At 50.7% G+C, this 26,574-nt stretch overlaps 1 protein-coding gene across 3 annotated transcripts in view; it reads left to right on the forward strand.

The window, feature by feature from the left end:
* The window catches only part of Wscd1 (WSC domain containing 1), a 43,068-nt gene extending 18,093 nt beyond the window's left edge, over window positions 1-24,975 (forward strand). For all 3 annotated transcript variants that reach the window (XM_028888681.2, XM_028888679.2, XM_028888680.2), the window contains exons 4-9: window positions 1,477-1,661; window positions 5,758-5,879; window positions 17,230-17,389; window positions 18,430-18,594; window positions 21,059-21,259; window positions 23,968-24,975. In XM_028888681.2, the coding sequence (XP_028744514.1) occupies window positions 1,477-1,661; window positions 5,758-5,879; window positions 17,230-17,389; window positions 18,430-18,594; window positions 21,059-21,259; window positions 23,968-24,320 (1,186 nt within the window). In that variant the 3' untranslated portion in view covers window positions 24,321-24,975. The remainder of the gene's footprint in view (window positions 1-1,476; window positions 1,662-5,757; window positions 5,880-17,229; window positions 17,390-18,429; window positions 18,595-21,058; window positions 21,260-23,967) is intronic.
* The last annotated feature ends 1,599 nt before the right edge of the window (window positions 24,976-26,574 follow it).

The following is a 26,574-nucleotide window of genomic DNA, read 5'->3' on the forward strand; positions in this document are numbered from 1 at the left end:
GGTTGAGGACCCATCCAAAACTTACTCAAGTCCCTGGCCTCAGTTTGTTCACCTGTTTAAAAAGTAAAATAAAGGGATGTGGAGGACCAGTTCAGCAGTTAGAAAAAAAAAAACATTTCTACTTGTGTTTACGACAAAATTTGCTCTTCCAGATACTGCCAGCTTTCCTTGCAGCCGGCAGACATGCCTCATGTGCCAGGGAGTGGCCCCTGCCACCAGGACTGTCACGGCTCACCGTGTGTGCATGTTCACGGCAGAGGACAGGCAGAGCGGCGTGAACACGCAGCACTCTTCACCTATTTCCATCACCTATGATTCTTTTACACTGCTTTCTATAAGTCCCACCCCATTCTTTTAGGTAGTCATGAATTATCCCCCACTTTATACCTAGAGAAAGCAAAGACAGAACCCACCTTCCCCCACGCTTCATAGCTCAGAGAAAGGTGAGGCTCAACATGAGGATGCCAATGCCTCATTTCAGTCTCTTCATATTCAAGGAAACCGAGACTCACAGGTAGCAAGTGACAGTGTCTGCCATCTCCTAAGCAGCCAAATGGGACTTCATCATTTTGGAGTTTTCATTCTGAGCTTTTCACCCCAGGAAGGGAGAGTGGACACATGGTCCACTTTCTATAGCTGTGGCCCTGTGAGATACTCTATAGGTTCTCTTTCTCTATCTTGCTCCAGTGGGGCCTGTAGGTAAGGAGGAGGGGGCTGGGCAGCAGGGCCCTGGAGTATCGCCTGTTGCGTAGGCTTCAGGCCAGTGCTGTGCTGGTGCTGGACACACTTGAATCTCCACCTGTGATCCTGTGATTAGGCAGCTTAAGATCATCTGTTGACTGTTTACACCACAGCAATCAGCAAACACTAGACACCAGGGCTCTGCACATTTACTGAGAACCACGTTCCTCCACATCGCTGATGTAATAATCCCTTGTAACTTGAGACCGAAGATGAAACTGAAGTTCAGTCCCAAAGCCGACAAGACAGATCAATGGGGCTTAACAGTTTATTCCAAAGAAAACGTTATTCCCTGTACTTAGATGGCATTTAATTCTGGATGGAGCCTGATTCCAAAGGCTAGTGGTTCTCAACCTTCGTAATTCCGCAACCCTTTAATACAGTTCCTCATGTTGTGGTAACCCCCAACCATAAAGTTATTTCATTGTTAATTCATAACTGTAATGTTGCTACTGCTGTGAATTACAATGTAAATTGTCTGATAGGCAGGATATATGATAGTTGACCCCTGTGAAAGAGTCATTTGACCCTCAGAGGGGTCGGGACCCACAAGTTGAGAACCACTACCTAAGCCATGCTGATGGCTGTGCCCCTGCCTACTCACTCAGACTTCAGCGCAGCCTCAAGTCCCTCCCTAAGACCCAGCTGCCATCACCTGACTGTCCTTTCCGTAGTTTGGACTCCAGCCTCAGCTCTGGGCCCAGCTTGGACTCCCCACACTCTGTGTCCCTGCAGGTCCTATGTCTATGCCGGCTTGGAGGCTGGTGCAGAGTGCTACTGTGGGAACCGACTCCCAGCCACGCGCGTCAGCCTGAAGGAGTGTAACCAGGAGTGCAAGGGGGAGAAGGGGACCTTTTGCGGGGCTGTTCGTCGGCTCTCCGTGTACAGCGTGGGACTGCAGCAGCCGGGCTCCAGGAAGCGTGAGTGTGCCAGCCTCATCCCAAGCTTTACATGTCACCCATGTCCTGCTCACCCTACTGTAGCACGGATCTAAAAAGTTCTTATTAATAAAATCAAACCTGAGCCAGGTATTGGGGTGAACGCTGGGAGATCAGAGAGACAGAACAGGCCACAGCTACCTCGCCTCGCCATTTCCTCAGCTGATCCTGTTTCCTCAGACTGGAAGCCTCTGAGTCCTCATCCAGAATGAGTCTCAGCTGAACTGCTTCTCGAAAGCCTGAAGCTTAACCAACCAAATGCTTCTAGTTTCTGGTCCTCACGCCTTATATACCTTTCTGTTTTTGCCATCACTCCCTGGGATTAAAGGCTCACTTCTTGGAATTAAAGGCGTGTGTCACTATGCCTGACTGTTTCCAATGTGGCCTGGAACTCACAGAGATCCAGAGGGATTTCTACCTCTGAAATGCTAGGATTAAAGGTGTGAGTGCCACCGTTTTCTAGCCCTTGTAACTAGTGGCTGTTCTGTCTCTGACCCCAGGTAAGTTTATTAGGGTGCACAATATTTTGGGGAACACAATACCACCACACCCTACCCACAGCCCATAGGCCAGAATTTGAGCCCCTGCCCTATCACCTGCACCTGACTGGTTCCTGGCATGCTGCAGACAGAGAGTGAGGGCCGTCAAAAACTGTAACGGCCTGGGTTCCTGACCAGGCACACTTTCCCTTGTCCCTTGCAGAAGAAGCTGATTAGGAAGCCTAGGCTTGCTGTGTGGCCACAAATGGCTCATTTCTCTTCACTGGGTTCAAGTCTGTTCTCTAACCTCTCTGGATAGAGCTAGGTCTCTAGCAAGAGGGTGGTGGACTTGGGGGGCTGAAACTAGTTTAAGGAGGTGAAATAAGACTTGAGAATGTGTAGCTACAGCTCCACATGTGTGTGTGTTTGGGAGGTCAACTTTATACCACCTACCTGGCCCTGCAAACTCTAACATAAAAGTTGGTTCTGGAGGGTTTTTTGGTTTTTGGTTTTTTTTTTTGTTTGTTTGTTTGGTTGGTTTTTTGGAGGATCTTGGAGCAGCATGTACAAAATCTCTCTCTGGAGAGGTATGCCAACAAACCTAGACATCAAGGGTTCTCACAGCAAAGATGAGCATACAATTCAAAATTGCACAGCTTGAAAAGAAATAGCCCAGCCTCGGGGACCATGGTGGGCCACAGCCACTGTGCATAGGGTCAAAGTACAGGAAGAGTGACTCCTTCCTGGCTGCTAAAGATGCTCAGGTGCTTCCTGCATCCGACAGATGTGCCTGGGAGCCAAGAGGTCTAGATGGGGCGATGGCTTGGAATAAAGACACTGACAATATATATGAGCTCAAGGATTTGCTAGTGAGTACATTAACTCAACAGAAACCCACTGATACCCAGTATGTGCCAGATGTGAGGTTTACCTCATCTCTTGGACTCCTGCCTAGGTTCTCTGAGGACTAGACTGGCCCATGCTCGCTTCTTGGATCTTTTATTTCTTTGGCCTTAGATGATTAGCCTGATCCCTGACCTCTTACTCCTGAGCCCCAGCAGGATCAGGCCTGAGGTGGACTGTGGTCCACCCTACCACCTTCCAGCTCAATCACTGGCTTAGAGACAGCTGTTTTGCTTCTGCTTCTGATTGTCTGAGGGACAGATGATCCGGAGGCCGGCCTCTGATCTTGAGTGGGCCAGAGATGCTGTTCTGGTTTGTGTTGGCAGTGGTGTGTCAATGCCATTTCTGCAGCCAGCTGTGTGGCTGACCTCTGCATTCTGCTCCACTCCCCAGGAGCTATGCTAACAGGCTGTCAGAGGTGATCAGGTGACCCCCTTTGTAAATTGCAGCTTGCGGCTGCTAGGACATACTCACAAGTATGCCCTTGCCTTCAAGTTGGGATCAGGCTCAGTCCTGACACTTCATCAGTGTCTTCCCTTGGCAATGCTCTTCTGTCCTGCATGGTCCCAGGGCTCTCATCTGGGGATATAGAGTGGGGGCTGTAGAATAGTCTACACTTAATGGCAGTATCCACAGTCACATCAGTGTTATACACAGACCATTTCTGTGACCACCCAAGGCATGTGGGTTGCTTCCCTGTTGTAGATCATGCTGAGCCTTGCCACCCACCCCATTCCGTACCTCATTGCATTCATTCACTCACTCATCACTGTAGTCGGAAGTTTTTGTTTTTTTTTTTTTTTTTTCCAGTCCTACCCAGTCCCACAGCCGCTGAGACCCAAGTGAACACATAGAGGCTTATATCAATTAAGAATTGCATGGCCATGGCCTATGACTCAATTTGCTTGATAGCTAGCTCTTATAGCTAAACTCAGCCCATTTCTATTACTCTGTATGTCACCATGTGTTCCGTGGCTTTATCTGTGTGCCACTACATGCTGCTCCCTGGATGGGGGGATGGCATCTCCTCTGTCTCTCCTTTCTTCTTCCTGTCTCTCTCCTGGATTTCCTGCCTGCCTCTAAGCTGTCTTGCTACAGTCCAGACAGATTTATTTATCAACCAATCAGAGCAACACATATTCACAGCATATTCACAGAAAGACATCCCACAGCGCCCCCATGGCATCTCCTGTGTTTCCGTGTTGAGCTGGTTGCAGGGAGCCAAGGGAACCACACACAGCCTCCTTCTGGGAGCTCCATTCTAGAGTCTCATGATTCCCCTATTCTTCCCCAACCCTGCCATGGCCTGGATTCCCTGGAATACTGGTTATTCTCCTCCTGTGCTTTGCCTGCCTTAGTGATCCTCCTTTCCCTTATGCCCCTCATCCTGTATCCTCAATGTCTGTCCCATGCCAGTGATTGAGCTCTGTGGTCTGAGCTAAGTCTTTGTTCTTTATGGCCTGGCCTTGCCACAGGATGGCACAGAGTCTTGTAGGCAGTACATATCATTGGCCTTGGCCATTGAACCACAGTCCTGAGCAGGGGTGTGCGTGAGAGAGGGGATGCAGCTGTCAGGAGCTGGCATTGGGACACATAGTGACTCCATAACAGTCTTCAGAGCTTGGAGGATGTCAGTGAGGAAGAGCCCTTGAGTCTGTGACACAGGGCTAGTCATAGGCTGACAGCCCAGGTCCTGAGGATCGGAAGCCAGTCATTTTCTCTGCCACAGATGGCCTTCCTAGCTCTGTGCACCAATTCCCAGACCCTTAGTTCTATGGTCAATCAGGATGGGCTTCCAGGTCCAGAATTTGGCGTGACTTAACAGTTTATAAGGAAAAATTCCTGCCCCAACTGAAGCTGGTGAGAGTTTGTGCTGCTGGCTGGGAGATGTGACAGGTAGAGCAAGCTTAAGGACAGATGTCAAGTCTCAGGAGACCTTATATATGAAGAGGAGTGTGGGATGGGAATCAGATGCCAACTCAAGAAACTTATCCCCAAGCAGTTGGTGCTGGAACATTCCAGAAGGTTTGCTCGGTACCAAGGGAACCAGAAAGCGAGCTGAGCTTTTCCACCAGACGGTTGAAGAACAACTTGGCAAGAAATTTCCTTTTTGACATGGAATTGAGGAATATTCCTAGAACCCAGGTGGGAGTTCAAGACCAGAGTGAGGACAGCCTTGCTAGGAGGCCTAGGAGTACCTTGTCTGCCCCAGCACAGGAAGAGGCAATGGGCAGTCCAAATGCCCAAGTCCAGTTATTTTTTTCATGCAAATTCTCAGGAGTCATAGAACTTTCCAGACTAGCAGCCTGCCAGATCACCTACGGTGGGGGCTAGCATGAAGTAGAATGCAAAATAAAGGAAAGAAAAAACAAACAGCTACCCAATCCCCTCACCTCTACCCCCACCCCTTGGATATGGCAGGAAAGGTGACCCCTTACCTCAGCATTACAGCCAGGTGACCTTTGTCCAAGACCCTGGGTGACCATGGTTCCCATAGTGGGTGTTTCTCAGGTGCTTGGCTCAACCCATCCGGACCCTTTACTCTCTCTCTCTCTCTCTCTCTCTCTCTCTCTCTCTCTCTCTCTCTCTCTCTCTCTCTCTCATCTGCCCCTCCTGAGTATATTCATGTAGATCTCAGGACCCAAAGCCAACCACAGACACCACTTCTCATCCAATCCTCATTTCCTTCCCTGCAGGGCGGACTGCCACCTTCCGAGGGTGCTTCCCACTGCCAGAGAACGTCACCCACACCTTCTCCTCCTCCCTGACACAGGCCAACATGACTGTGGAGACATGCTCGGAATTTTGTTCCCAGAAAGTAAGAACTATTACCGTTGTGTGATGCTTCGGTCATACAGTGTGCATGGTGGTCTTCAGAGCAGGGGCAGGGCCCATGCTGGGCCAAACACATCGACTCTGACAGCCCAGGAGGGAGCCAAGGAGTAGAAGGAAGGGCCAGGCCATATATCTGGTGTCACACAGGGAGTGTTGGATCATTCACAAGTAACACCCTCTGTGATATGAGACTGGATAGGGAAGGCTGTAAAGCTAAAAAGAATGTGCCTGCATGCCTTTCTGCATGGAAGCTTCTGGCACAATTGTCATGTGTTAAATTGACCTTGTTTGGACTCAGAGATGCCCACTCAATCCTTAGGGACAGTTGATGGATTTTTCCATTTTCTGTTCCGAGGGCTGTGACGGCGGGCTGCAGGGGCCATGCCACAACCACTCCTGTGGTTCAGTCTAGGCTTTGGAGGGGAGTGGAACTCTGCTCGGGCTGATCTGGGCAAGGCACTCAAGCCACTATCCCCCCACACTATGTACTTGCTCTGTGGCAGGACGAGGAGTGGGCAAAGGCAAGTGGGGACTGCAAAGTTTAGAGTCAGGAGTGTATGCGGTGTGGTAGGGAGCCCTGTGTCCATAGAGCACAGAGGTACTAGGCTGGGATTCAGCCATCTCACACTGTGGTGAATGCTGCATCTCTGTAAGTGATCCTAGGTGACCGTGGGCTGGGGGCTGGGGCTGATGCAGGTGTGTTGGGGCTCAGGAGCCTTGATGCTCTGTGGTACTTGACAGCACAGAGGAACAGAGCTAAAGGGGGGAGAGGGCATTGCTTGTGATGATGGTGACGATGATGATGATGATGATGATGATGATGGTGACCTTGACTGTGAACAGGAACTGACCCTGGTCACTCATACCATGGAAGGTACTAGCTCTTTCAGGCACTTTACCCGTGTTAACTCATTCAGCCTGCCTGAGGCCTAATGGGATGGGTGTAAAGATGATCTGCATTTGGCAGGTGAGGAAACTGAGGCAGCTAAGGCAGCGCCCTGGGGCTGTCTGCTCCGTGCTCATGTAGCAGCACTGGTGGAGCCGGGACTGGGCAGCTGCATGACTGACCCGTCGTCGTGGGGGTTGGATGGAGCAGGGCCAGCCGCAGTGAAGTGGCTGTGACATCCATCCTCTGTCTCACCCCCACCCCTGCAGCCCGCAGGGTACTGCCCTCTTCCTGCTTCCTCAGCTCTCTGGAAAGGCTTCTCTTGCCAGGTGGAGAGAGAACAAAGCTTTCCTAGGCACTTTCCTCTCACCACCCGGAGGACAATGTTGACGCACTTCCCCTGCTTTGTGCCACCAGCGTTTTCAAAGGCACTGCCATCAGGACCCATAGGTCACAGAGCAGTCACCCCAGTTTATTGACTTGCAGCATCTGGCCTGGGAAATCACTTCCCATCCTCATAGTGGGAACAGAACTCAGTGGGGACACCCACACAGCTGCCAGCCCTGCCTGGGGCTACAAGGAAATAATGTACCTGTAGTTTTGAGCCATGTCCCCATAAGTCTGTCGTCCGTTCCCCCCCCCCCCCCCCCCCCCCCCAGCCCAACTTCCTTCAGAGTGTAGAATGCCACTGGTCTAGACCAGGGTACAGGCAGACTTCCCAGCAGCTTTGGTGGGGCCAGGGCCTTTCCAAAGACTGCTTTAATCTTCTCAGCAGGGGACCCCCTCATACCCCTGGTGGCTGTAGGATTCAGCTCAGGTTTGCAGAGGGATAGGCTTGTACACAGGCACAGCCAGAGCTCCTGACTCCACCATCTGTGCTTTGAGACACTGCAGCCTCTCCTTGTGACAGAAAGGAGTGAGGGAGAGGTGGGGAAAATAACGGGAAAATGAGAAAGTGCAGTCTCCATGACTGCACACTTGGACTCCTCGGGTTAGCTTTGAGTGAGTAATTTGTTTGTGTAGACCACAGTAAAGAGATACTAAGGCAAGTCAGCTCGCTCCTGCCTCTCTCCCACTCAGCCTCCACCCTGGGAGGCAGCTCATTGCCCTGGCTTCCTGTGGCCACTTTCAGAAACTGAATATTCAATCAGCTGCATCCTAGACTGGTCCATAACAAATCCCACAGCTACCATCAGCACAGGACCTGCACTCTGCTGAACTGACCCTGTTTTGCCAGACCATCCGCCTTAGAGATCACTCCATATGGGTTTAGAGAGTGAACTCCAGTCTTTCCCAGCCTCACAGATGTCCTATAATTTATTTAACCGATCCCCTACTGTTCAGCTTTTAGATTGCGTCTAGTCATTTGCTTTTACAAACAGTGCTGCAATGACTATGTTTAGGTCATTTTGTATGAGTCTGTAAGGAAAAGACACACACACATACACACACACACACACACACACACACACACACACACACACACACGCACACTTTCCCAGGTGATGCTGGGTTCAGGAGGTATCTTTGTTGTTCAGTTTCTGTGGCCAGGTTGCCCTTGGCAAAGGTGGGAGGGGACATAGCCACTCCTGGAGGGGTCCCCTTCTTTGGAGAGGGAACATCCTAGGAAAATGTTCCAGTATTCTGGATGTGTCTCCCCCTGGGCAGCCTTCTAGAACCCAGAGAGCGCTCTGCCTGGTGCTTGCAGACAATAATTTAAAGATGAGAAACTCCTTGCTATTTTCAGCTCTCCTTCATATTTACTGGCACAAATCCACATCGCTACAGTTTTACAGTGAAGTGTGCCAGAAGATCCCCGCAGGCTCTCGGTATCATAAGCCGTTTGGCACCTTAGCACCTTGTCCGACTCCCCTGCAGATGCATCTCAAGGGCGAGTTACTGGCGGCAGGCACCACCTCACCAGAGCCACATGGAAAAGGTGCCTAAGGTTCTCGATGTGGCCCGTCCGTGCCCTCAGAGCATCCAGCGTGGGAATCAGTTCACTCATCTCTTGTCGACCCATCGGATGGAGCAGGAGGGGACATTTCCTTGAGTCCCATTGTTGAGAGCTGCAGGGGTTTGCAGTGTTCAAGCTGAAAGTGGCTTTTAGCAAAGTCCATTTAGCAGGATTTGGCCAAATTGCATAGGCCGATGTTTACAGTGGTAAAATCGTGTGCTGGGTGCCAGCAGAGCCCAGCAGTGGGTGAGACTCAGCATGCTGCAAGGTAGGGTTTATGGCTGGGGAGGAGCCAAGATGCATGGACTGAGTGGTGGCTGAAGGCGATGGAGGTAACTTAGAGGGGAGGAGGAGCTAGAGGACCCAGGGCAGTATGAGCAGATGGATAAGGGAAATGGGCATTGATGGTCATTGTGTGGTAGCCGCTATGTGAGGACCACAACAGTCCAGTGCAAGAAGAGGCCCCTGGGAGTCAGGGTGGAAAGGGGAGGGGGTTACAAAGAGCCTTGGATGTCTGCCTTAATGTTGAGTGGGTTGTGGGTTTTGTTTTGTTTTAATTTTCCCCAACAGGAAACAGGAAGCTATTGATGGTACGGTGGGGAGGGGTGCTGTGAGTAGCGTGACACTCTCCATCTGGAGGCAGGATGCTTTGGACCACAGAGAAGAGTGGAGCTGATGAAAGAGGGGTTCAAGCTGATCTTCCTGAAGGGGGGGGGAACGCATCTGGGAGTAAGGTGATGAATTCTGTGTGGGTGGAGAGTGGCTTTGACCAGTAGAGTTCTCCGTAGATCCTCCTAGGAGGCAGCATTCTTCAGAGTCAGCCTCGGAGACACTTGGCAAAGGTGCCACAGAAGTCAACCTATGATGTGGCTCTGGAGTAAGGGATTCCAGCTGTGGCCAGAACAGAGCCAGTAAAGTACCATCAAGGCATCAGAGTACACCTCTGGTCCCCAGGCTGCCAACCCGACTCCCCTGTCTTCCCCTTACACGTTGGTATAATGGGACTCAAGGCCTCAGCTTGCAGATTCCTGGGTTTGGCTTTACCCCAGAGCATGGTCTCAGCCTTGGATCTTGAGGGTTGGAGAATTCATTGTTTCAGGAACCCTGCGTTGTAGGGTATTTAGCAAGGACCCTAGCTTCTACCCATGAGATGCCAACAGCAACTCTCCCCTCAAGGGTCACAACTCAACTTCACACATTGGCCAAGATTGGTGGAGGGTAAGACCCACAGCCCTAGCGAGCTGACTTGAATGAGCTGCACAGCTCTGCCCTGCCCTGCCTTCCCTATTGTACTGATTTCCACTTTGCACATGGAGGCCTGGGGTGGGGAAGGCACTGGAAGTTGGCCTGACCATGAATGGCCTCTGCAGGAGAGATTCCTGACTTCCTTCCTGTACAAAGTGAGTGGGTCAGGGGACAACAGTGATGGAACACTTGGCTGTACTTTCTTGTCCCCAATCCAAGCACTTCCTCCCTAGAGAGGCCAGTGGCAGCGTCACGGCAGGACTGACCAGTGCCGGCCTCATCACATCTTCACTGGGCCAGAAAATAAACTCAGATGCCGCACGCAGTGGGATTGGCCAGATCCGTACAGTACGGTGTAATACAGACATGGAAAATGTGTCCAGACGTTGGGAGGGGGTGGTGCTCCCCGCAGGGTGTTCAGTGGGGCAGAGCTAAGCCTGAGGGTGTGAACCCAGAGCAGCGGGTGTGAGAGGTGGTGCTTGGAAGCAGAACAGAGAGACCCTCCCTGCAGCACCCCCACTTCTGAGCTACCTGCTAAAGCCTCTTTGTGGGCTCAGAGATAAAGATCCCTAGTTTAGCGGCAGTTAGCTAACACAGATTTAAGAAGCTCCAGGAAGGTAACTGAACAATAAAGACCGTTTGGAGAAAAAGTCAGCCTCTAATGATCCGTTTTTTACTAGCATATGTTAATTATATGTAATAATGGATTTCATTCTGGCATTTTCACACAACACAGAGTGTATTTTTACGTAAGTGTCCATCCCATCACCTTCTCCTGTTTCCCTCCTCTTTCTCTGGATCCCTTCCCTCTTCCCACCTAGTCGCTTTCCGACTTTCACATCTTTTTTTATGTTGATATGAATTTCATTAGGGTTGTTCACAGTAGCATAGGCTCCTTAACAGTGGCTACACCACAGAAGAAAAAGAAAATGTTTTTTTGGGGTTTTTTTTGTTTTTTTTTTTAACGATGTGTATGTAAGTCAGGTATGTGCAGTGAGTGCAGTGCCTGCAGAGGCCAGAAGAGGGCATCAGATCCCCTGCTGGACAGTTGTGAGCCACCCAACATGGAAGCTGGGAACTGAACTTAGGACCTCTAGAACAGCAGCAAAGGCTCTAAACTACTCAACCCTTTCTCCAGCTGCCCCTCCCCAAAAATGCATTTTTAAAGCCCTGTAAAATGGTCTTATCTACTTTCTGATATTCAGTGTTGGAGACAGAAGGAAGCTTGCTCCTTTTCAGTCACCTTCAAGATCCTGATGCCGCCTTCATTCCATGCAAGGTTCAGGAAGCAGCCAGGGTGGGAGGTAGATACTTTCATCGCGCTGGTTCCATCTAGGGTAATTAATTTGAAGACTGATATTTGTGTGCAAGAGCAGAGACTGTTGTGGGAGTGAGAATTCTAAAATGGGAAGCAGTGAAGTCTGACACTGTCTGCAGGCAGGTTACTAAGGTGTGGCTGCCCCCGGTCGCAGTGCCTGGGGAACCGGAAAGGGAGGCATGACCCTGAGCCTGAGTTTCTCCCCAGTTTACCTGCTCTGACTACATCCCCCTGAGTCCCAATAGATGGGAGAGGTCTGCCCCAGGGAGACCCCAGCAACTGTGCAGCACTCACGTCTCTGCCAGAGGTGGGGTCTGTGGGAGTCTGGGATCTGGGATCCTTGACAAAGAAGGGTTTTGCTTTGGTTGGGCTGCAGATGTACTTTCCAGGAGCAGCTCAGGACTGGTGCTTTAGGCCAGACATGGTGGCACATACCTGCAATCCTAGCACTCAGGAGGCATGGGGACTGGATGATTGTGAGTTTGAGACTAGCCTGGACTACGCAATAAGATTAGATCCCAAAAAGCGAGGGCTGTGGGTGTGGCTCACTTAGAGAGCTTTTGCTTAGCATGTGTAAGACCCTGGTTCCATCCCTAGTACGGTTCATAGCAGAGTCACTTGAAAGCCCGTACAGAACCTGCGATATTGAACTGTGCATGTACTTATAAAACACTCATTGTTTTAGAGGGTTGCAAAGGTAAAAAGGTGTCTGTTACAGAAAAATTGAAGGTACAAAATAGAAATAAAACTTACCTATAACTTTACTGCATCAAAAAAGAAAAACAACTAAAAACATAGTAGCCTTTTGACCTTATTCTCGGCATGTGTGCAAGGGCTTTGTTTTCTAATATAAACATTGGACCATTGCATCTTACATCCATCCTCTTCTTTAGTATGACCTGTACATTTCTGTTGCCATGCTGTGATTTTTGTGGCTATGTGGCTTTCCATTCTCGCCTGCCCTCCACTCCACTCCCTTCCCTGTCCCTTCCTTTCCTTTCCCTCCCCTCTCTCTACCTCCCTTCTTTATTTTCCTCATTTCTCCCTCCATTCTCTCCTTCTTTCTTTTGTCTTGTGTGTATGTGTGTATGTGCGTGCACATGTACACATACACACACATGCAAGAGCTCATATATATATATATATATGCATGTATATACCAAGGGACAACCTTGGTATCGTCCTCACCTTGGGTTTTATTAAGACAGGGTCCCTCACTAGCCTGGAACTCGATAAGTAGGCTAGGGATCAACCTGACTCCACTTCCCCAGTTCTGGGATCACACTGTATGCACCACCTTACCTGCCTTTTTAAAATGTGGGTTCTGGGGCTGGAGAGATGGCTCAGCCGTTAAGGGCTAGGCTCACAACCAAAAATATAAAATGTGGGTTCTGGAACGCAGGTCCTCATGCTTTCAAGGCAAGCACTTTACCAATGGAGCTATCTCAGACCCTCTTCCTTACTTCTTTTGTACTCTTGGTTTTCTTTTCTTACCTGTGAGCACTTTCATAATTGTTTCCTTGAGCTACGTTAACAAGGGAACCAAGGATTCGTGGTTTCATATGTACACGCAGAAGTACATAACAAACTTTTAATGTTTTCCAACTGTGTCTTGCCCTTCTCAAGTTGGTCCAAAGAGGGACTTGAACTTGGGATCATTTGAGTCCTAGTCCCTGCCTGCTGTTCATTTGTGACGCTGGCTAGTCCTGTCACCCCCGTCCTCCACCTTTTGTGCTGGATGGAGTGAGAATGCCAGCGAGAACGGGGCACGGGTCCAGCGATGTCATGATTTATGTTTTGTGGTGCCTCCCGAGTAGGCCATTGTCCAGATGGTGATTGTGACAAAGATTATTTCTCCAAGTCCTCTGGGAAGTTGGTCTAGTTTGTCTATTGCCCATGGACTTGGGTCTTCCCAAAGTCATGACACCCCTACTGATACCCCTAAGTCTCCTGGTGACACTCAGACTTTTCCCCTAAGCCACCATGTTTGGACTTTTCTTGTGCCCATAGGATGCATGTGTGGAAAGGGCCTGACAAGTGAGAGCTGGAGATCTAGCCCAATTCTTTGAGCCTTACCCACACTCTCACCATCACAGCTGTTGAGTACTCTCTGAAAGGGACCCAGAGCTCATTTCAACCCCTGGATCCCACTCCCACGAATAGAGATATCCACAACCACAGGCCAGGCCTTTGTTCATGGCTCCCTGCAAGCCACAGAGCCCTAGTCACTGACTCAAGACCTGGTCCTTGCCTGATGCCCTCTCCTAGGTCAGGCTCAGTCCCATCCTGCCCTAGTCCCCATCCCAGGCAGGTGCAGGATCAAGAGCAGGCTGTGCATCCATCCTGTCCCAGGATGCAGGCCTAACGGGCTCTCCTCACTCTCTGCTTGATTCCAACAACCCACGTCATTCTCAGGCTTTCTGCTTGTTTTTTCTGCCTAGCTTTTTTCAACTGTTCCCCACCCCCCTTTTCCTCTGTCTTTTTCTCTCATTGAAGGTTGGAGTGGGGGCAGGGGCATGGGAGAGCTGAAAGTTGGAAAAGAGATAAGATTCATCAATATTTAATTTTTATGGAAATCGTGTCCTCGAAATCCCATGGGGCTGAAAATTGTTCTGTGTTTTCAGGATCCACTGATGTCGCCGAGGCGGTTATGTTGTAAATAAAACTGCATTACTGTGTGCAGCTCTCCCGTTGCTCTGCAAACACCCGGAAACTTGACAGTTTAATCCACTCAGGGAAGCAAAAAGGTTTGGGTCACTGGTGGGGGCAGTGACAGGCATATGAGACATGCAGCCCTGGGATATGAGAATGGAAGGCTCAGCCTCAGCAGCACCAATGCCACTGGGGAGAGCCAAAAAGGAGCCCTCAGACCTCAGGCTGGGGAGACTGTTGGCCTTGGCAGGGATCCCAAGATAGTAGGGCCCTGGGCTTGTGGGGGGGGAGGGGCTGGCTCAGAGGTAGCCACGTTCTCCGCCCTCATAGCCTTTGATGCTCTTGACCTTAGCTAGCAGGAATATGGCATGGTTTGTTGCCAATAGCTTTTGATGGTGGTAGAATCTAGAAAGGATGCATTTTCATTCATTCATTCATTCATTCATTCATTCATTCATTCATGTGTTTCTTCATCCATCAAACACTTACTAAAAATCTGCCACACACTAGACACTGTTTTAGACCCTGAGGATGCAGCAACACGCAGGACACAGAAATCCCTTGCCTGTTTATATCATTGTGAACAGAGCAGACAACAAACCAGGAAAAGAAATAAAGTACGCCGTATGCTGTGTGGTGGTGAGCACAGTGGTGAAGAAAAAGGCAGGAAAGGCAGCAGGCGTTTACACACGAGACGTTCATCCTTAGATGTTTCACAGCAGCTTTATCCACAGTGGCTAAAGCCTGGAAGCAGCTCGGATGGCCGTCAACCCGTGGCCCATCCACACGTGGCATTCTATGTGACAGTCAGAAGCTACTGATGTGTAAGGCGATGGGGATGGATTAAACAAATGGTTTTCTGAATGAAAGAAGCCAGGCTTACAAAAATACACACCCTGTGATCCTATTTATACGACGCTCTAGAATGGATGCCGCTGATCTGCGGTGATCGAAAGCAGGGTAGCAGTTGCTTAGGCTGAGGGAGGGAGAGCTGTAGGAGAAAGAACCGTAGAACCTCTAAGTGGGTGGAAATGCTGCCTGCCTCAATGTGTGTTCATCATAGCTGACCAAGCTATGGATGTGGGATGAGAGCATTTCATAGGGAACTTACTAAGCAGTATTCGCACACAACCAAGGGGAAGGTGGGAGGGCACTGTGGTTCGGAAAGGCGTAGGCAGAGGAGGCCTCACTGAAATGGCAGCTGGGAGAAAGTGAGAGAGGGTGTGTGGGGAGGAACACCCCAGGCCCTTGGGATAGCAGGTGCAAAGGCCCTGGGATGGGAGCCTGACTCAATAGCCCAGGAACAGAGCGAGCCTTTGTCTTAGCTGACTCAGACTGCTGCATCAGCACCACGGCCTGGACAGAATAAACAACAGGTGTTAACCCTCACCTAGCTCTGGAGGGTAAAGCTGGAACCATGACTTGGAGGTACCAGCAGCCTTGGTGTCTCCTAAATCCTCTTTCCTTAACCTGTATCTCCCAGTGTTATTAGATGCTTGCCTTGGCCTGCCCTTCCTGTGAGGACAACAGTCACAATGAAGGACCATCCCAACCTAATGGCTTCATTTTAATTAACTCTATAAAGACCCCGTGTTTAAAACTCCACCATCACAGGCTGTGTGGGCTGGAATGAGCACCAAGCCACTGTGTGCTCCCCGAGGGCAACGTGGGGGCCTGGGAGCCTCCACTAGGGCGAAGGTTCTACTGAAGGACAAGGCAGGACACTGGTGTGGTGAAGAGAGGAGGTGAGACTGCAGGGACCATACCACTTTCCACCAGCTCACATCCACAGGGACTCTTACTTCCAGAAAAGCTGGCGAGTCAGGCCACCAAAGGGGCTTATTTGTAAAGCAGTGTGGGGCCCATGTGTGGAATCGACTTAAAGACACAGTGGTGCCTGTCAGTCCCTTGTGACAGTGACAGAGTGCCATCCTCGTATGAAGAAGGATGGGGGAGATGGGGGACAGGGCTTTCTGGGCTCAGAGGAGAGGGTCTCCTGTGCCGAGGGAGTCAACGATGAGCGTTTCTTCCTGAGTGCACCCCCAGGCTCCGCTTCGCCTCCCCTGGCTGCGACACTATCTCTTGTCTAACACAAGTGCCTGGCTCCTCAGCTTTACCAAGCCACGCACAGAAAACGCTATTGATTTTCCTTATTTATTTATGAGATTTCTTGCTGTGGGCAAAAAATAAAAAGGTTTGTGCAGCGGCTCCCTTCGCAGCAAACGCCATCCTCCCCGCCCCACTGCCTCCTCTTGTCACACAGGTTCTGTGTCTAAGAAGCCTACTGTGCCCCCTTGGGAGGCATGGGGTGGGGTTGAATGTCCGTCCTACTGTCTGGCACATAGTGGGTGCTCATAGACATGTGCTAGGGGAATGGGTGCATTTTTTTTTTGAACGAGCTGTGGTAAAGGATAAGAAAGCCAAATATGTCCCATTCCCATGTAGAATGCCTACTGTGCGCCTGTTAGCATCTTGTCCATTGTTGCACAAGTGAGCCGGAATTCACACCCAGGCCTTCAGGATTCTCTTTCTGCTATATGCTGCAGACACTCCAAAGGGGAACAAAAACCCACTTGAGAGCTGGCTGAACCCTCAAAAAGAGGTGTGTCCAGTCTCTGTCTGGTGGAGACTTTCCATTTTCAGAAAGGCCCCATCCATCATCTGAGCGTGTCAGGAAGGAACGAGATTGGTGTTTCTCTACTCTTCAGTCTTTGGAAAAAAAGACCATAGGATCTGTCCCCACTCTGTTGTGGGACTCTAGGCCAAGGGTTGGCTTTTGTCCCTTTTCATGGGGGCATAGTTAGCTAAGGGAGTTGGGGCCCCCTTAGGGCTTAAGGTCTGATGTCTAATGATGTGGCACACTGCGCCCTGAGCTGCCCTATGGCAGCAGAGCTGGCTTCCTGTCCTCACGAGGTCACATATGTGGGTCTCTTCCCTGATGTCCTCACCCACCCTGCCACTCCTGCCAGACGCCTAGCCACATCCCGGGCCCCATTCCAGGATGTGCCCAGCGTTCTGTGCTGTTCACCTTCTCCGGTGGTGACGCTCGCGCAGTGTGGTGACAGCTGGCTTGCCTCCCGTCCACTCCGAGCTCCTGCAGGGCAGAAGGCACAGCTCACTTCTGTGACTACCTCAGGTTTGGACACAGAGCCTGGTGGTCGTCCCTGCTGACTCTGTGTGAGAGGCAGCACCTCCACAGCGTGCAGCTCACACCTGGACTGCAGGTACAAGCCACTCACTCCCTTACCTCACGCTCCTCCTCTCCTTCCCTACAGGAGTTTCCTCTGGCCATCCTCCGGGGCTGGGACTGCTACTGTGCCTACCCTACCCCCCAGTTCAGCCTGCGGGATGCTGTGGATGGAGCATTGTGCAGCCAGGTCCCTGAGGCTCAGGGGCTACCTGGCTACTGTGAGGTCTACCAGACACCTGTACAAGGTGAGCTCTACATACCTCCTGGACTGTGGCATTGGTCTAGAGCAGTGGCTTTCAACCTTCCGAATGCTGTGACCCTTTAATACAATTCTTCATGTTGTGGTGACCCCCAACCATAAATCTATTCTCATTGCTACTTCATAGCTGTAATTTTGCTACTGTTATGGATTTTAGTGTACATATCTGATATTTCTGACCATCCTAGGCTGTCAAATCTATGAAAGGTCATTCAAACACCAAAGGGATCATGACCCACTGGTTGAGAATTGCTTTTCTGGGCCCAAAGAGCTCCCGAGGCTAGAAAGACTAAGTATGCTTGACTGTGAAGCCACAGGGTAAAGGGTATGTTGAGTTCCCTCTGTCTCTTCTCAGTGGATAAGGGAGAGAAAAGGGAGGGTGAGGCCAGGCTCCTTTTCAAAACATAAGCCATTGGAATGGTAGAGTAAAAGACAGAGAAGAAGAGCAGAGTGGGAGGCCTCAGGGGATAACTCAAGACTCAGAGGCACAGAAAGGGTCTCAGAAGCCTCCATGTGCTAGCAATCCCCCTGGGGTGAGCAGCATCACGTTGGCCTCTGCTGGACCTAGGGACTGATGGGGAAGACTAGCTCATAGGGAGAGGCATCCCACTGTTTCCCAGTGCCTCCAGGGACTGTCCCCTAGTGACTTGTACTTCTTTCAGCAGCCCTGGGGAGGGAACATAAGAAGCACAGTTGTTGGCCTGAAATCAGCCCAGCTTCAGTTTATTATACTGCAGTGACATGGCCAGGTCCGGACACAGCTCCCCTAGCAGAATCTGGAGTTCTCTGTGTTATGCCAAGAGGCTTTGGCTGTCCCATAGAGACAGAGTGGGGTGAGCATCCCCAGCACACCCAATTCCCATCCACCAGGGATGGGAGGTTTTATCCCATCACCATCCACTCACCTGCACAGCAAAGTGTAGGTGACAAATGGCTTCATTGCCAGTCCCTGTCCAGAGGACTCCAGCAACAGCTCTGAGATCACAGTGCGGGTGAGTGACTCCATGGTGACTTATGGACTTTCAGACACCCGGTGCACAGACAGGAGGTTCCTGCCCAACAAGTCTAAGGTGTTTGTGGCTCTGACGAGCTTCCCGGGAGCTGGGAACACGTGGGCGAGGCACCTGATCGAACACGCCACTGGCTTCTACACAGGAAGCTACTACTTCGATGGAACCCTATACAACAAGGGTAAGCCAGGTTGCTGGGGGAGAAGAGGCAGCCCCATGTGGTCCCCTCGCAAACCAGCTCTCCTCAGAGCACTAGAATTTTCCCACAGCTCCCCAGTCATTAAGGGTGAAAGTTAATCTGTTCATTCCTCTTTTTTTCCAGGCAAAGGGGTAGCTCATCGAAATGCCGTTGTTGTTGTTTTTTTTTTTTTTCTTTAATTGGTCCAGAAGTGCTCAAGAACTTTATGATTTCTAATCTTTAATCTTTCCCTTGTAGAAATAAGAGGTCTCGTTATGCTGAGTAAATTAACTTAAATGGCTCAAGTTTGCCTGCTGCTCAAGAATGAAGACCCTCAGACAAGTCAAGTGGCATCTAAATCTGGCAAAATGTATTTCTCAGTTGTCAAGTGGCACGGCATTTGCTCTGGGTTTCTGAACCAGAGTTGGGTTTGCGAAAACAGCCGACACTGTCGGAAACAAAACAACCCAGAGGGACAGATGTGTCTGTGTGTGGCAGCAAGTTCTTAAACTGGCTGTGCCTGGGTAGCCCAGCCCTCTTCCTTGAGATGCTGAGGGCACCTGCAGATGCAGGAGACAGTTGCTAGATAAGCACATGGGCCTGCTTTCTCTGGCTGGACCCAGGCGGCAGTGACCTACAATGTTTGCCTAGAAGGCCTGTACCAGCTACCCACATGTAGATAAGTGGCCAAAGAGTGGAACAGCCAGTTTCAGGGCTGCCAAGGGGCACTTGGGCTATGGGCTCTCAGACATGGTCTGACAATTCATTTAGCTATAGTTTGAATCTTCCTCTTATGGCATCCTAGCCTGTCTGGTAAGATCAATCAAGGCAAAAAAAGCTTCTGGTGTTTGACCCATGGCAGCAGCAAGCTTTGGTGGGTAACCCCCAATTCCGGGTTTGAGAGTTGCATTTTCCAGGCACCAGGGAAGCACCGATGCTACTGTAGATATGGATGTTTTGAAACCTCTACTGAAGGGAGGCATCTGGACTCTGTTTCCAAAACCCCAAGACAAGCTTGCGGAGATTTAAGGAGCCTGTTCTATGAGCTGGGTGTCCTGGGTGAGGCTGATCTATGGGCTAGGGACCCCAGGTGATATATTTCCAGAAAGCCTCCAGAACATCCACTTTGTGAGCTCTTCTTCTCTGCTCCCTTAAGCCCCTGTGCTCTGCACTTGGGCCACACCACCTTCTAATCCAGAGCATTGAGGTCAGGGTCTGCTCTTGTTCCTTCATTGCTATTGGATTTATCCTTCCTGTCACTGTGGCAAAATACAGTGGAAAAAGTAATTCAAGGAAAGAAGGAAGAGTTTATTTGGCTCACAGTTTGAGATGGAGTTAGAGGAACAGGAGACTGCGGTGGCTGGTCATACTGGATCCATCTGTGGTCAGCAAGAAGAAAAGCAATGAATATAGGTATTCAGCCAGCTTCCTCCTCTTATGTGAGCCAGGACCCCAGTTCAGGGAATGGTGTCACCTTCCTTTAGGGTGGATCTGCCTCGCTCAATTAACCCAATCAAGATAGTCCCCCATGGATATGGCCAGTGCTACATCCCTCACAGGTGTGCCCAGAGGCTTGTCTCCTAGCTGAACCCAGTCTTACCAAGTTGACAGCACCATCCATTAACTGATCCAAAGTTCAATACAGGAGCCACGAGGACCTTATGGAACCCTGTGACTCTGGGGACCAATGAGTCCAGTCTGATCTTTTCAATCAGTTGTCACTCAGATTCTGAGTGCTCAGTGCTTTACCAAAGATCCAAGGGAGGGTGTGGGTAGTAGAGATATTGGTTTGGGGGACAGCTCTCCATTCATGGAAGTGGATTCTGAAGTGTTGTGGGTGAGGCCTTCACCAGACCTGCCCTGGATCCTGTAGCACAGAATCTCTACTCATATGATAGTCCAGGAACCTGAGATAGGATATGGTATGAAGTCATAGAGAGTCGACCATTGTTTACAGCCACTGACAATGATGGCTGTCTTGTCTCTACTGGAGAGGTGGCTAGAAGATAGGGGCTTCACAGGAACACTCAAGGGTATGTGGACAGAGCTCTAGCACAGTTGTCAGGTTGCTGTGTGATATTGTGTAGTTCACACACCCACTCTGAGCCTCATCTGGGCCAAAATTCTTTACAATGCTCCTCTGAAATTATCTCCCTGGAAAGTCCAACGTGTGTGTCACCTTTTATATTTACAGTCGGGACCCTGCCTTTTTGAGCCCCCAGGGACTGCAGGAGGTAATCTGCCTCATGCTGATGTGAACATCATCTTCTCTACTGATAGACACCTCCTGTTCACACTTGCCCTGAGATAAGAGTCACTCCTGTGAAGACCTCTCCTGTCCCCATTCATAGATTCCCCCAGCACCCCCTCAGATGCTTCAGTCCTTGTGTTATCGTAGATGTGGGATCACCACAAGTGGGACTGAGGGTACCTTCCTCCACAGAGGCCCTCCATTCCTCCCGAGCAGGGTTCAAGGGTGAGAAGGACCATTGGCGGAGCCGACGCACCATCTGTGTGAAGACACATGAGAGCGGCCAGAGAGAGATCGAGATGTTTGACTCCGCCATCCTGCTGATCCGGAACCCCTACAGATCTCTCGTTGCCGAGTTCAACAGGAAATGTGCTGGACATCTGGGATATGCCCCTGACCGCAACTGGAAGAGCAAAGGTGAGGGACAGATGGCTGGAGCAGGGGACTGACAGGTGCAGCAGAGTGGTGCAGGATCAGAATACATGCTCCCAGCTGTAGAAAGGCCTGGTTGCACTCACTTCTTCCCCATCCTCTCCAAGCCTGCTCTGTCCACACAGTGTGGCATTTTATATGACTGCCATGCAGATGGCAAGCCAGATTTCTCCTCTATCCACCCCCAGGCGAGGGATGAGGTCATATAGACCTAGGGTTTGCCTTAGAAACCTGAGACAGCTCTAGATGCACACGGCCCTGTCTGCCCCTCTGCCTGAATTAACAAGGTCCTCCTTTAGAAAAGGAGGCTATACTCACATGCTGTTCAGAAATGAGAAGACAAAGATAATGTGCATCCAGGGTACAGCACGACCATCATTCCTAAGCTGACTCCACTGACTCTACTATATTCTGAAGGGGAATCACTGTCCATGTAACTTTCCAGATGAGCCCAGAGGATGATTTGACTTGTCCAGGGTACTTAGGTGGTAGGTGGCAGAGCTGGGCCTTAATCCTGCTTCCTAGTCAGCTTAGACTACTGCAACAAGGCACCAGACAGGGTGGCTTAAACAATAGTTCTTTATTCTTCATGGTTCTGGAAGATGAATGATAAAGTGTCTGGTGAGGCCCTTCTCCCAGCTTCCAGACAGCACTCCATGGCCATATGGCAGAGACCCTAATTATAGGGACACTAATCCCATCTCAAGAGCCACACCCTCATGATCTCATCTAACCTAGATTGTCTTCCAAAAGCCTCTTCTATATGCACCATCATATTCAGGTCTAGGGACTTCAATATATGTTATCAACATTCAGCCGAGGCACCCTCGTTTCCTGACTTGGGATGGACGTTCTCATCGTGGAGTCAGCCTGTTGACCTCAGCTCCTAAAATGCTACCGTTTGTCAGGCCCTAGCTGGAGAGCCTGCCCTTGAAGCACTAGAGTCTGGCCCTTGTCCCCCTCCATTCATATATTGAACCCTAGTCCTCAGTATGATGATATTTGATAGAGAGGGTACATCTGGAGGTGACGGTGTCAGTGAAGTCATGAATGAAACTCTACCTAGGACAACACTGGGTGGAGATGCTACAGGGCCAGCGCCAGATGAACCTGTGCTTTCCGGAGCCAACTGGTGACCTGATGGTTTTCAGTCATCTCCTTTCCTATTGCCTTCTGCCTAGACCAGACCCAGCAGCCATCCTTAGCTGCGTTTAGGCATTCGGGGACAGTGGCAAGAGATTCAGCCCCCATCAGCCTACAAATACTCATACTGAACTCAGACCCTCCACTAACTGACTCTTACAAGCCTTAAAACCCTGAGCAAGCTTCAGCTTTCCCCCTAGAGACCAGATTTTTTCATCTTCAAGCCCCGGATTGTCTGATCTCATAAGATTATTTTGAAGATGACAGGAAGCAAGCCATAGTATGCCAGGCATATCAATAGCTCTACTCTGGAAACTTTTAGACAATATGGAAGTATTTTAGGCAAAATATTATTCAGCTTAGACTGTTTTGGAACTTTCTATGTAGCCCAGGCTGACTTTGAACTCACAATTCTCTATTTCAGCCTCTGGAGCTCTGAGACTATATATATGTAATAGATCTGTTGCACCTCATTGGAAACTCTTAATTGAGACCATTTTTGTTTTCATACTCTGCACTCTTCAAAAATAATTTCTTTATGTTGTTAAAAAAAAGGGGGTGGGCATCTCATGGTATAGATCTACAAAAGCTTGAGGCCACCCTCTTGTCTATGGCTTCATTCTGCATCCTGCCTCCCAGCAATGTCACGGGTTCAAATTGTCCATCATGATGACAAGGCCCCCACCTGCATGCTTCACACACCACATTCTGTTAGCACAATAGACCAAACTGCTTAGCACCCTCATCTCACTAGGGCCCAGGAGCTGATGGCATACATTAACCATTAGTCATCGTAGAGCAGTGGTTCTCAGCCTTCCTAAAGCTGCGATCCTTGAATACAGTTCCTCATGTTGTGGTGACCTCCAACCATAAAATTATTTTCGTTGCTACTTTATAACTGTAATTTTGTTACTGTTATGAATCATAAGGTAAATATCTGTGTTTTCTCATGGTCTTAGGCAACCCCTGTTGAAAGGGTCATTCAGCATCCCAAAGGGGTCGTGACACACAGGTTGAGAACCACTGCCCTAGAGGATGTAGGCAAGTTGGTCCAGATGGTAGGCAGTAGAGCCCTGGACGTCGCCCTTACCTTAACATTTGATGTGCCCAGGGGCCTGGGACAAGGTCGAGATGCTCATGGGGTCATCTGCACAGAGGTGGATTGCTTGGGTTTCCTCCTGATTCTGATCCTTTTGTCTTGCTGTGTCATCATGTCCCAGGGCCCACAGGCCACCCACACTCCTCCTTGTCCAGGATGGTCCCAAAGGTCAAAGAACTCACAGCATCCAGGAGAGGGCCAGTTTTCACTTGGCGCATGGCAGGCTATATTCATCGTGACTTGGTACCCAAGATCACTGTCTTCCAGGCAGACCTAGGACTCTGCCAAGTTGTACCTGACAGGAACCCTTTATTCGCACTGGACACCCAAGTGGGTCATCCCAGGGTAGTGAGAGGTCAAAAACTGGCAGCTCCCCTCTCCTAGGCAGGCCCTCCAGAGCCAGTAGCCTCAGGAGGCAGCTCTGACATCAGTACTTCTCTCCCTGTTGCAGAGTGGCCGGAATTCGTGAACAGCTATGCCTCCTGGTGGTCCTCACACGTCCTAGATTGGCTCAAGTACGGGAAGCGGCTGCTGGTTGTGCACTATGAGGAGCTGCGGCGCAGCCTGGTGCCCACGCTGCGGGAGATGGTGGCCTTCCTCAACGTCTCTGTGAGCGAGGAGCGGCTTCTCTGTGTGGAGAACAACAAAGAGGGGAGCTTCAGGCGCCGTGGCCGGCGCCCTCACGACCCAGAGCCCTTCACCCCGGAGATGAAGGACTTGATCAATGGCTACATCCAGACAGTGGACCAAGCCTTGCGTGACCACAACTGGGCTGGGCTGCCCAGGGAGTATGTGCCCAGATGATAGGCTGGCCCACCCTGGCTACCTGCTCTTGCTGAGATGCAGTTACACTGTCGGGCTGAACACCGCTCTAGGGCACTGATCCGTGGACCCCTGGGATGCATGGCTGCCGGCACACCGTCAGCAAGGTGTTCTTGTGGATGCTGCTTCATGTGCGGGAGATCTTGAGCAGCACAAAGCCTACCCAGACAGATGCACATCACAGAACACCCCTTGCCAGACACTTACACATCCTCAGACACACCTAGACATCATTCAACATTCACAGTGCCCATTTTAATGTGCCTAAACTACTCGAGTAGGGTGGGCCAGACACTCCCAGCTTTGTACACACAGCCAGATATGGACACATACACACAGGTGCCAGGGTGTATGCTTGCAGAGACTGGATATCTGCCTCATACATACACATGTGCACACACTTTAGGCTCTGGGAGGCTCTGGGCTTCCAAGGTCCAGCTGGGCATAAACTGGCCTTTTGGGGTCCTTGGCTCTGGAATACTGGACTGGACTGGCAGTATTGCTCTGAGCAGGTACAGTGGGGACTGGGAGTGGATGGAGGTGCACAGACAGACTGTTGCTGATGGGTACTGTGTGACCCTGGCTGCGTGTCTGACATCCCATAAACGTGTGTGCTGTGACATCCTGGCACTGCAAACACTGTGTCTCTGCTTCTCTCTTCTCCATAGATGAACATTGACAACACTGTGTGACAGCATGGGACCCCCTTTCCCCCCACCCCCACACTCCTGCAAGCACACATGCTGCCCTTAGAATAGCCACTGCTCTTCAGCACGGCCCTGTTACCCTCTTTCAGCTACCACCACCAGGGCATCTAAGAGTGGTCCACTTGCTCCTCCATCCAATTGTCTTGGGAAGCTGGGGCATCAAACCCTGCCTGTAAGGAGTGAGGGCCAGAGGATGGGATGGCAGCTTGACCTCTAGGGGGTCTCCAGACTCAAGGGAGACCACATGCCAACAGGAGGGGTCTGCGGTGGTTACGAGGCCCTCGGTGGTACGTCTCGGGGACCACTAGGACCAGTTGCCCCAGACAGTAGGAAGCCCGTGCTCTGGCGAGGTCACACTGAAAGGTCTATGCAAACCAAGTAGAGAGACATCCACCTTCCTTCTCAGCACTTCGGAGGTAGAAGCAGTAGAATCTAGCACTCAGGCTCATCTTCAGCCACATAGTGAATCTGAAGTTAGCCTGGGCTACACACACACACACACACACACACATACAACCAAAGTGCTATGTGTTCCTTGAAGAGGCATGGCAAACCCTCTGCCTCTCCCCAGGTGACAGAGTCCTCCCTGATACTGCATCCCCTCTGACACTGCCTGTCACTGCTGCCATGTCACTGGCTCTGCCACACCCTCTGGCTTTATTTCTGTAGCCAACATTGTTCCCCATCCTTGGTCCATTGCTTTCGTCAGAGGGCAGTGAGATGCTGATATGGCCTTCCTCAGTCACCCCACTCTGCCCTCTGTGCGACCCACAGGGAGAAGATGGGTGTGACAACTCCCTCCTCCTACCCCCTTCCTGCCAATCTCACCAGCTGTGGCACTGCCCCAGGGGCCACAGAAAACACATTCCAGTCACAGAGGAATGTATGTGTTGTGTGGTCTCCAAAGGCCTAACTAAGCTACCTCCCCGGGGACCTTCAGAGCATGCTTCATGGCAGTCTTGAGGTGGTTTCGAATGAGAATGGCCCCTGCTAACAAAGGAAGGACAGTCGGACGGAAAGTAGCTTGCGCACATGTGCAGAGGTTCGCAGGCCCAGAAACCCAGGCATGCTTGCAAAGCGATGGGATAGCCCTAAGTGCAGGTCCCTTTACAGATGCAGCGGGAGGAGGGAGTGGGTAGGTGAGGACAGAGGAGGGGCATAGAAATGGACATTGCTCTCACAGCCTTTTAGTGTTCAGCCCAGCCTGCCACCTGAGACCAGAACTGCTTATGCTCACAGCCTTCATGGGTCACCTTTGCGGCGTGTCTTGTGCTCAGAAATGGGTGCAGTTTGGGAGCAAGGCACAGGAGAGGGAGTAAGGGGTAGGGAACTGGTGAAGAGCAGGATGGGTCTGAGCTCCAGAGGGCTTCTCCATGAGAGGTGACCCCGGCAGGGCGTAGGGTCTTGCCCTTGGAAGGCCCTCGGGGAGACATTCCTCAACCAAGCAAAGCTATGTAGAAGGAGAAACAGTGTGGACAGTTGAAGGATGGTCATGGGAAGGCCCCAACCTGCTCTCTGGCTAGATAGGA

Source organism: Peromyscus leucopus, chromosome 8b (assembly GCF_004664715.2).
Source record: "Peromyscus leucopus breed LL Stock chromosome 8b, UCI_PerLeu_2.1, whole genome shotgun sequence".
Lineage (NCBI taxonomy): Eukaryota > Metazoa > Chordata > Mammalia > Rodentia > Cricetidae > Peromyscus > Peromyscus leucopus.